This window comes from Limulus polyphemus, unplaced genomic scaffold (assembly GCF_000517525.1).
Source record: "Limulus polyphemus unplaced genomic scaffold, Limulus_polyphemus-2.1.2 Scaffold7018, whole genome shotgun sequence".
Lineage (NCBI taxonomy): Eukaryota > Metazoa > Arthropoda > Merostomata > Xiphosura > Limulidae > Limulus > Limulus polyphemus.
The window spans coordinates 23,301-35,605 of record NW_013672628.1 but is presented as its reverse complement, the minus strand read 5'-3'; the positions used below and the strand labels follow the sequence as shown (position 1 = coordinate 35,605).

General features: G+C 32.8%; 1 protein-coding gene across 2 annotated transcripts in view; it reads right to left on the bottom strand.

Annotated features, from left to right (window-relative positions):
- LOC106474276 (calcium-independent phospholipase A2-gamma-like) overlaps positions 1 to 12,305 on the bottom strand; it is a 39,447-nt gene that overhangs the window by 6,655 nt on the left and 20,487 nt on the right. For both annotated transcript variants that reach the window (XM_013934964.2, XM_022402610.1), the window contains 2 exons: positions 10,413 to 10,567; positions 8,742 to 9,008 (listed from right to left, as the gene is read on the bottom strand). In XM_013934964.2, the coding sequence (XP_013790418.2) occupies positions 8,742 to 9,008; positions 10,413 to 10,567 (422 nt within the window). The remainder of the gene's footprint in view (positions 1 to 8,741; positions 9,009 to 10,412; positions 10,568 to 12,305) is intronic.

Here is a 12,305-nt window from a genome sequence, read left to right as displayed (position 1 = left end):
CGGTTAGTTTACTTACGGTTACGTCTTAGTCACTTACTTATCTATAGTACCTTTCTACTTGTATAATAGTAGACTAGTTAAAAGTAAAAAAAAAATTACTATTTATCCTCCTAGTTTAGGAAACATTCTTTTACACGTACTAACTGTAAAATGTGTATTTATGATCTTCTGTAAATCTGCTTATGGTCATAAGATCTTGTAATACTAAAAAAGTTCATTATATTTGTAAGTGACCACTGTTTGACATTCTTCACATACTTTTTTTTCATGAAATGGGCCAATTATTTTATTTGTCAGATGATATCTAGGTATCCTATTTTCAAGCAATGAAACAGCTGTATGATTACACCATATTTCCATATTTCTTTATCAGTTGTACATAGAAAAGCTTTTGTTTATTTTAAACACAACGTTTCACCAGATTTACATGGCATCATCATCAGGTGGGATACAAGAACTGAGACTAACAGAATTTAATTTAAAAAAGGATCATGTGAGAGTTTATAACCAATAGTAATCTACAACCATACAACTAAGCAACAAATAAAGTAATTTATCGACGAACTGTAAAATTTAGGTATAATAAATAAAATTTTTAGGCTTGAGTCTATGTATGGAAGATGTAAATGAACACCTTGTATTTCTTAAAAATAGGGATATCTTTTTTTACTAATAGAGCTTCTTTTATTTTTAATCTATTAATGTTGTTTTATTTACTCATCGATCATGAGAGATTTTGGATTGTTTGGGCATAACATTTTTCACTACTACCTTTCACATTTCGTTCCCTATGTGACATGCAATGCCTGTACATGAAGTCAAGGCCATTAATTTCTTGCAATTCAATATCATGGGACATGTCTGTGTACAGCCTACCCTTGTGTAAAATAATATACATGGTCCTGAAACTCCAAATGTTTTTTGTTTCATCCTTTTTAAAGTTATTCATTTTCAATCAATTTAGTCACTTTGATTCTTTGACATGCATTCTGAGTTTCACTAATATTATTTTTCAAATTTACTCACTGTTTCATTTTCTCACCATTCATTCCCACTTTCACGGTTGCATCATTTGCAAAACACATGTATTCCACGTGTTTGTTAAGGCCCCAGTGATTTCAATGATTGCACCACATGTATTCCATGTTTGTTAAGGCCCCAATGATTTCCATGGTTGCACATGTATTCCACATGTTTGTTAAGGCCCCAGTGATTTCAATGGTTGCATCACATGCATTCCACATGTTTGTTAAGGCTCCAGTGATTTCAATGGTTGCACATGTATTCCACATGTTTGTTAAGGCCCCAGTGATTTCAATGGTTGCACCACATGTATTCCACATGTTTGTTAAGGCTCCAGTGATTTCAATGGTTGCACCACATGTATTCCACATGTTTGTTAAGGCCCCAGTGATTTCAATAGTTTCACGAAATGTATTCCACATGTTTGTTAAGGCCCCAGTGATTTCAGTGGTTGCACCACATGTATTCTACATGTTTGTTAAGGCTCCAATGATTTCAATGGTTGCACCACATGTATTCCACATGTTTGTTAAGGCTCCAGTGATTTCAATGGTTGCCCCACATGTATTCCACATGTTTGTTAAGGCCCCAGTGATTTCAATGGTTGCACCACATGTATTCCATGTTTGTTAAGGCTCCAATGATTTCAATGGTTGCACCACCTGTTTGTTAAGGCCCCAGTGATTTCAATGGTTGCACCACATGTATTCCACATTTGTTAAGGCCCCAGTGGTTTCCACGGTTGTACCACATGTATTCCATGTTTGTTAAGGCCCCAGTAATTTCCATGGTTGTACCAAATGTATTCCACATTTGTTAACGCCCCAGTAATTTCCACGGTTGCACCACATGTATTCCACATTTGTTAATGGCCTCAGTGATTTCCACGATTGCACCACATGTATTCCACGTTTGTTAAGGCCTCAGTGATTTCCACGATTGCACCACATGTATTCCATGTTTGTTAAGGCCCCAGTAATTTCCACGGTTGTACCACATGTATTCCATGTTTGTTAACGCCCCAGTAATTTCCACGGTTGCACCACATGTTTGTTAACGCCCCAGTAATTTCCACGGTTGCACCACATGTTTGTTAAGGCCCCAGTGATTTCAATGGTTGCACCACATGTATTCTTCGTTTGTTAAGGCCTCAGTGATTTCCACGATTGCACCACATGTATTCGATAAATAATTCACATCACTCCACACACATGCAGCATCCTAACTGTTTATTTCTCATTATTATCCATTGACATTCTTTTCTTTTGTACATTTCAACAATCTGGAACATTATATTTTTAGGGCTACAAACACTTTCAGAAGCAGAATTACCAGGAAAAACTAGGTATCATATTTTACAATTAACTTACGACCTTTTACTATTTGCATGTTTTCATTTACTTTTCCTTCTTCATAAGGCTCAGGAAACACTTTAAGTACTTCACAATAATCATTTTTCACTAGGATCAACACACAACAGTCATTCACTTCGAAGTGCACATGTTCAAAAGCTACCATAATTAAAAGTCATACAGGACTCACAAGGGTAAAAACACAACATTCTAACATCTTCTGTAACTAGATGGCAGCACACCCCTCTAGCAATGCAATGCATTTAAAAATTCAGTCAATCCTATCAGATGTACAACAAAGAGAAAATTTTGGCAATTATTTAGTTCATGCCTTTTTGAATTTTCACAACATCATCCTGTACATAAACATTCATTTTGGCCTTCAGGAATTCAGGATAGCCTTCCATTTCCATCTCTGATTACAAATCTGTTATGCACAAAAAGTTGGATCTTTTAAATAAAAATTTGTGTGTGAATTTACAAAGCCTTTATTAGGTCAAAGTGAAAGGTAATTTTCATGCTAAGAATAAAAACACTTATTTTCATTTTACAATTTTCATATTTCATTTAGATAACCTCTAAAGCCTTCTAACATTTCCCTAATCCAAAAAAAATATTTCGATAGATACTCCCCTCCACACAGTTCAGCATCTACCTAAAATATTTGCATGCAACTAACCTTGAGGTAACTCTCATCTAAGTTAATGTGTTTTAACACAAACTGTTCTGGTGCATGATGGTGTCATCATGCAAAAATTGCCTTTATAGGAAATACATTTTCATATTAGGAAAATGCTAGCTTCTGAGACAATAATTCACATCCACATACAGTTCAGCTAGAATCTCATGTTGAAGTGGTGGAGAGGCCAGTGCAAAATCTTATCAAGAGTTACCTATGCTTTGAGAAATTCTGGCTTCCCTAAAACCTCTCATTACCTTGGGGCATGCACACATGTGCCTCCTATAGTCTGCACTTTGTGGATCCAAGGGTTTCTCTCTTGGGTTCCATTGTCCTCATTTAATAACTTCACCTTGAAAAATTGCTATAGTTCCATAGTGACATCTACATCTCTCAACATGAATCCTTCACTGATGCTTCCCTTTCATAATGACATTTCGAGACTAGACAAGCTTTCATTACAAGCTCAACATGCTTGACCTTTTTTGCTATTTGTTGGGCATTTTCCCTTTCCTGTCCGTACTGTTAAAGAATGGAGGTAGAAAAAGAGGTCAGCATCCAAGAATAAGCCAACAGGAGTCAATCATTCACAAGAAAAATGCCATGTAAATGTCAAGTGTAGGCCCCTATAATACCAATGAATACAATAGAGGCTGTTGCTAAATCAAAGAGAAAAGCAAAGAATAGGAAGATGTGAAAATGATGGACAGAACATAGAAAACATATGGGGGGGATGGGTCCAGAGTGATGTATAACAAGGTATATGACTCATCGACCATGACCAATAACAGACAGAGTTCAAAGAATAAAAAGGATATGAGAAGAGAAGCAAGGAAAGAGGACAAGGTCGAAAAATTAAAAACAGCTGTTGGATGAAAATGAGATTAACAGCAGAAGAGATGGGTAACCATATGTGTCTGACAATGAACTAGCCTTCTAATACAGGGAGGACAAGAAAAAGAGGAACCTGGAATGGAAAGGTTAGGGATAGATTGATCGAGATGAGGAACAGGAGTAAATAGCAATGTTGAAGATGAAGAAAAACCTAAGATGATAATGAGGACAGAAGCCATTCAATGTCAGTCCAGATCACCAGGGAAAACAAGCACCACTGAAAACATCAGGACCAAGAAAGGGAGCCTGAGAAATATCATGTCCACAAGAAAGAGAAAGTAGCACAGTAAAAAAAAAGAACGTAACCTGACCTCATGAGTTCCAACAAAGTAAGGAGGGATAGAGCAACAGAAGTGGAACATGCTAAGCTGGCAAAGAAAAGAGAACAAACACCAACCACTGAAGCATGATGAAGTGCTTCAGATAAAAGGAGTTAGGAGATGGAATACAAGATAGAAAGAAGAAATGAGGAACATGAAATAGAAAGTGAAATAGAAGATAAGATGCCAACTCCTCAAACTGGCCAAACAAATACCAATAACAGGGAATCAAGACAAGGAGAGGAAGAAAGTCTATAATTTGGGACAAAAAAATTCATAAACAGGAGGAGAAAGGGTGTGAGAGAGGAGCTATTACAAATAATAAACAAGGAGAAAAAAACCCAAACATCATAAAGAACACAGGCAAAAGATAAGGAAAGGAGTATACCTGAGAATAAAGTTTGTTTTTTTTAATGGTAAAAAAGCAACTCAGGTGAAATTCCTAATCAAAAAAATCATTCTCGATTGAAGAGAAAGAATATCGAGTGACAGTGGGAGGCCCAGTAACACAAAGTAATTTACAACACACTGAATAATGACTGCAATGACCACAACAGTTAACAATAAAACAGAAGCCATAGTAGAACTAATTATAAGTCATTGTCATTTCAGAATTCAGGATTTTTGAAACAAAATCCCAAGAAAATAAAAGTCAAAGTTTCATTAACAAATCTCAACGAACTGAACTCGTACATGAAATTTAGACATGTCTGATCAATACAGTGCCAAGGAGAAGAATATCATTAACTATGGCTTTACCATTGGAATATAAAACAAACTACAAGACAAGAGGAAAACCTGCCCTTTCTATTGGTTATAAATATGTCATCAGATATGTACTGCTGATGACATAAATATGTTGAAAACAATATGGATGGGGGAGTGGGCTTCTCTATTGGTTTGACAAATTTATCTCAATATTTCGAGAAGATATAGCAACAAATTTTATATTCTTGTTCATAATTTTGTACAGTTTATGTTTTTAATTGGTTGAACACTGTATAGGACTTATAATTGAAAATAAAAAACCTGAAGAGAATACTTTGGAACATCAGAACATCACAAGACAAAGAACAGTGAATACTGAAAATATTTCCTTTTGAAGTTAAGAAATTAAACAACAGAAAATATAAAATATTGAATAATAAAGTATATTTTGATGCCAAGTTCATTGACATACATTAAAAGCTTCATTAAATTTTCAATGTAACACTGTAAAAGGTTATGGCATATGCAAAATAATCAAGGTCTCTATGGTAAGACCTAATTAATATTAGAAAAATATTATTTTATGAAACATACTAAAACTAAGTCTGACTGACCCAACCACAACTTACATAAAATAAACTATACATCCCTAGACATGACGTGAAGAACAACAGATGACAAGTAACACTGGCACCAGTAAAATAATTGTATCACATCATTATTAATACTAACTGAATTACTATACTGGCACCAGTAAAATAACTGTATCACATCATTATTAATACTAACTGAAGAACTACACTGGCACAAGTAAAATAACTGTATTACATCATTATTAATAAAAACTGAAGAACTACACTGGCACAAGTCATATAATTGTATTACATCATTACTAATAATAACTGAAGAACTACAGTGGCACCAGTAAAATAACTGTATCACATCATTATTAATACTAACTGAAGAACTACACTGGCACCAGGAAAATAACTGTATTACATCATTAATAATAATAACAGAAGAACTACAATGGAACAAGTCAAATAACTGTATTACATCATTACTAATATAACGGAAGAACTACAGTGGCACCAGGAAAATAAGTGTATTACATCATTACTAATAATAACTGAAAAACAACAGTGGCACCAGGAAAATAACTGTATTACATCATTATTAATAATAATGGAAGAACAACAGTGGAACAAGTCATATAACTGTATTAAACCATTACTAATAATAACGGAAGAACTACAGTGGAACAAGTCAAATAACTCTATTGCATCATTATTAATAATAACGGAAGAACTACAGTGGAACGAGTCAAATAACTGTATTACATCATTAATAATAATAACTGAAGAGCTAAAGTGGCACAAGTAAAATAACTATATTACATCATTACTAATAATAACGAAAGAACTAAAATGGCAGTAGTAATATAACTGTATTACATCATTATCAATAATAACTGAAGAACAACAGTGGCACAAGTAAAATAAATGTATTACATCATTACTAATAATAACTGAAGAGCTAAAGTGGCACAAGTAAAATAACTATATTTCATCATTATTAATAATAACAGAAGAACTACTATGGAACAAGTGAAATAACTGTATTACACCATTATTAATAATAACTAAAGAACTACAGTGGCACCAGGAAAATACCTGTATTACATCATTACTAATAATAACTAAAAAACTACAGTGGCAACAGGAAAATAACTGTATTACATCATTACTAATAATAATGGAAGAACTACAGTGGAACAAGTCAAATAACTGTATTACATCATTACTAATAATAACAGAAGAACTACAGTGGAACAAGTCAAATAACTGTATTACATCATTATTAATAATAAATTGTTAGTAATGATGTAATACAGGTATTTTCCTGGTGTCACTGTAGTTCTTCAGTTACTATTAATAATGGTGTAATACAGTTACTTTGCTGGTGCCAGTGTAGTTCTTCAGTTATTATTAGTAATGATGTAATACAGTTATGATACTGTTGCCATTGTAGTTCTTCCGTTATATTAGTAATGATGTAATACAGTTATTTGACTTGTTCCAGTGTAGTTCTTCCTAACTGAAGAACTACAGTGGCACCAGCAAAATAACTGGATTACATCATTATTAATAATAACGGAAGAACTACAGTGGCACCAGAAATATAACTGTATTACATCATTACTAATAATAACGGAAGAACTACAATGGAACAAGTCAAATAACTGTATTATTAATAATAAAGGAAGAACTACACTGGAACAAGTCAAATAACTGTATTACATCATTAATAATAATAACTGAAGAACTACACTGGCAACAGCAAAGTAACTGTATTACATCATTATTAATTAAAACTGAAGAACTACAGTGGCACCAGGAAAATACCTGTATTACATCATTACTAATAATAACTGAAGAACTACAGTGGCACCAGCAAAATAACTGTATTACATCATCATTAATAATAACAGAAGAACTACTAAAGCACCAGTAATATAACTGTATTACATCATTACTAATAATAACGGAAGAACTACAATGGCACCAGTAATATAACTGTATTACATCATTATCAATAATAACTGAAGAACTACAGTGGCACAAGGAAAATAACTGTATTACATCATTATTAATAATAAAGGAAGAACTACACTGGCACACGTGAAATTGCTGTATTACATCATTACTAATAATAACTGAAGAACTACAGTGGCACCAGGAAAATAACTGTATAACATCATTACTAATAATAACTGAAGAACAACAATGGAAGAAGTCAAATAACTGTATTACATCATTACTAATAATAATGGAAGAAATACAGTGGCACCAGGATAATAACTATATTGCATCATTATTAATAATAACGAAAGACCTACAGAGGCACAAGTAAAATAACTGTGATGCATATCATTATTAATAATAATGGAAGAACTACAGTGGCACCAAGAAAATAACTGTATTACATCATTACTAGTAATAACTGAAGAACTACAGTGGGACAAGTAAAATAACTGTATTACATCATTACTAATAATAACTGAAAAACAACAGTGGCACCAGGAAAATAACTTTATTACATCATTACTAATAATAACTGAAGAACTACACTGGCAACAGCAAAGTAACTGTAGAACATCATTATTAATAATAACGGAAGAACTACAGTGGAACAAGTCAAATAACTGTATTACATCATTACTACTACTAATAATAATAATGGAACAACTACAGTGGAACAAGTCAAATAACTGTGTTACATCATTACTAATAATAACTGAAGAACTACACTGGCACCAGTAATATAACTGTATTACATAATTATTAATACCAACAGAAGAAATAGTCTGGCACCAGTAAAATAACTGTATTACATCATTATTAATACTAACCGAAGAACTACATTGGCACCAGTAAAAGAATTCTATTACATCATTACTAATAATATCTGAAGAACTACACTGGCACCAGTAAAATAACTATTATATCATTTCTAATACTAACCAAAGAACTACACTGGCTCCAGTAAAATAACCTTGTTACATCATTACTAATACTAACCAAACAACTACATTGGCACCAGTAAAATCACTGTATTACATCATTACTAATAATAACTGAAGAACTACACTGGCACCGGTATCTTGGTAACATAACCGTGTTCGATAACTACTAATACTAATTGAAGAAGAATTAACACCACCAGTATCTTGGTAAAATCTTTGTATAGAAGGTATCAACTTACGTGAGAAATCCAACCCATAAGCTGGTATCATAAAAAGCATGGCTCCACATCAATCGTCCAGTCCCTAACCAAGCACTCTGAGTAAACATCTTGTCACTCATCTTTCTGTAAAGACCTTCACACTCATCAAGAGTTAGGTGCAGCCCTCCCAGTAACATGCACAGAATTGCTCCAGTGCTCACTCCACATAGATAATCAAATAGCTGGTATATCCTTTTTCCCGTTTTACTTTCAATGTACCTCATCATCTCAATAGCAAGCATACCCCTGTAATACAAAACATATACTAACTTTTCACAACAAAATAGCGAACTTAGCGTTTATCATGTCAATCTAATTCTTTATAACACCAGTTTGTGATGTCAGTAAACAGTTCTGTAGATTAACCACTTAGTCAACACCTCATTCTTTATAAGTTAGTTTACTTCAGTAAATAGTTCTGTAGGTTAACCATCAAGTCAACACCTCACTCTTTATAAATTAGTTTACTTCAGTAAATAGTTCTGTAGATGAACTGTTGAGTCAACACCTCACTCTTTATAACTTAGTTTACTTCAGATCAGGAGCTTCAAACCCAACAACCAAACAGGTTATCACTTCACAAGCATCTAAATTAAGAGAAAAGGTCTGCTACTAGGAGGAAAGAGAAGGGCCATCACATTGTCATGATATGCTTATATCGATTTCTTTAGTGTTTACATTTTCCACGTTACATATCTTTAAATTAAACATATGCTTATATCAATTTCTTTATTGTTAACTCTTTCCATGTTATATATTTTTAAATTAAACATATGCTTATATCAATTTCTTTATTGTTAACATTTTCCATGTTACATATCTTTAAATTAAACATATGCTAATATCAATTTCTTTATTGTTAACATGTTACATATCTTTAAATTAAACACATGCTTATATTGATTGCTTTAGTGTTAACATTTTCCATGTTACATATCTTTAAATTAAATATATACTAATATCGATTTCTTTAGTGTTAACATGCTACATATCTTTAAATTAAACACATCCTTACATCAATTTCTTTAGTGATAACATTTTCAATGTTACATATCTTTAAATTAAGCTTATATCGATTTCTTTATTGTTAACATTTTCAATGTTACATATCTTTAAATTAAGCTTATATCGATTTCTTTATTGTTAACTTTTTCCATGTTACATATCTTTAAATGAAACATATGCTTATATCAATTTCTTTATTGTTAACATTTTCCATGTTACATATCTTTAAGTTAAACATATGCTTATACTGATTTCTGTAGTGTTAACATTTTCAATGTTACATATCTTTAAATGAAACATATGCTTATATCGATTTCTTTAGTGTTAACATTTTCCATGTTACATATCTTTAAATTAAACATATGCTTATATCTATTTCTTTAGTGTTAACATTTTCCATGTTACATATCTTTAAATTAAACATATGCTTATATCTATTTCTTTAGTGTTGTTTAGTAGAAAATTTCAAAAACCATAAAGCAACAAAAATAGAAACATGTATGTGACAGTTACCAGGAAAAAAAATAATTTTGTAAACAATTACTGGTATTAATTGTCTTTTCATTCAGTTCAGGCTTTGTTCTCCTAGGAAATAAGATACTTAACCTCTCACATTAATTATTATCAAATACATAATTATTCTACCTGATACCTCCTCCATCAATGCTTAATATTCGAATTCCTTTTCCTTTAGGTGGATCTACGTAACCCAACAAGGTTAACACTTCTCTTGCTTGGCAACTAATTGCTGTATCATGAGTCTGCTCTCTCAGATGAAGTACAATAGGAAGTACTTTAGCCTAAACAAACATTTTCAAAAGTTTATATGTCTTATTTTATAATATTATTCACAAATATGAGATGTATTATCTTGAAAATTCCTGGATAAAGCAGAAATTTACTCCAGATGTCCTTAGCTCTATGGATATGGGCAGGTCAAAATGGATGTCATGACCTTTCACAGTTACATTCAAGATTTAATTAAACATATTTGTTATCAATGTATGACAATAAACGAAGCATAAAAATGCTTATAATTAAAATTTCAAATTTACTTAAGTTTTATTTTTTTAAGTGATGCCTCTCCTTTCCAATTTCTCTTTTGCAGAATATTCATTGAAAATATAAAGAAATAACTTTATAGGCTGCTGAGGTTTACAACCAATTAAAAACACAAACTATAAATAATGACAGTAAACAACTTAAAATTTGAATCTACTACTTTCTTGATTTGCTAAAATATCAATAAAGTTTTCAAACCCATTAGAAAACTCTCTCTCATCTCTTTATGCTAATTTTTTACACGTGTACTTGTCTGATGGACATGTTTAGAACCAACAGGAATGGCATATTCTAACCTATATAAATCTGAAGACCTTTCGTGTATTTTTGGTAGTGAAAAATTGTTAGTCACAAAAAAGCTTGTTTAGTGTTGAGTAACATCAATTCTTCAAGCAGTAATGACATTTTTTAACATGCTTATAGTTAAGTTTGAAATCCAGGTTATTTTGGGACATTCTACTCTGATGCCTGATATATTTTTGTGTTCTAAAATGCATATTTGAAGGATACAGGAATTTATATTTCAACAACCAACATAGTGAATAAAAGTGAGGCCTAGAACATTTAAATCTACAAGTGCAGAGATCAAGCAGGTCAAGGGTTAGCTGTCTGATGTAACCATCAGACAGTTAATGGGCTCTCAGTATGATTTACTGCATTTGACAGAGGATGATGGTCCAATATACAGGTAAAAGACACAAAACTGAAGAAAAGTAGATGTAAAAAGTTACGTCAAAAGGTTATTCAAGTCACTACAAGTGTTAACATTTTCTTTACCTAAAAATATATTTCAGATAGATACTTACCTTTTTCAACACTAAGAGCTATTACTTCATGTATAATTGCCATGGAATTTTCTGCCCATTCAACAAGCCTTGACCAAACTCCTACATCTACATGTATTGAGCCAGCTTATGACATAATTATCAAAGTACTGTACCCTCCATGAACAACCTCCCACATGCAGTAATCTCTGAACACTAGCACAAGAACACAGACTCATTCTTTACAAAACAAATGAAATGTACTGGAATTGGAAAGGAAGAGTAGAAAGAGGTGCAGAAAGCAAGAATGTCATACTGAAGACGGTGGAGGGGCCAAGGCTTATCAATTACAAAGACAAACTTCTTTCTGAAATAGCAACACTGTATCAAGTGTCATCTAGTAGAGCAGTTCTTGGTGATAGACTGTATCCCAAGTGTCATCCAGTAGAGCAGCACTTGGTGACCGACTGTACCCCAAGTGTCATCTTGTAGAGCAGCACTTGGTATTGGACTGTATCCCAAGTGTCATCCAGTAGAGCAGCACTTGGTGTTGGACTGTATCCCAAGTGTCATCCAGTAGAGTAGCACTTGGTGTTTGACTGTATCCCAAGTGTCATCCAGTAGAGTAGCACTTGGTGTTGGACTGTATCCCAAGTGTCATCCAGTAGAGCAGCACTTGGTGACAGACTGTATCAAGTGTCATCTAGTAGAG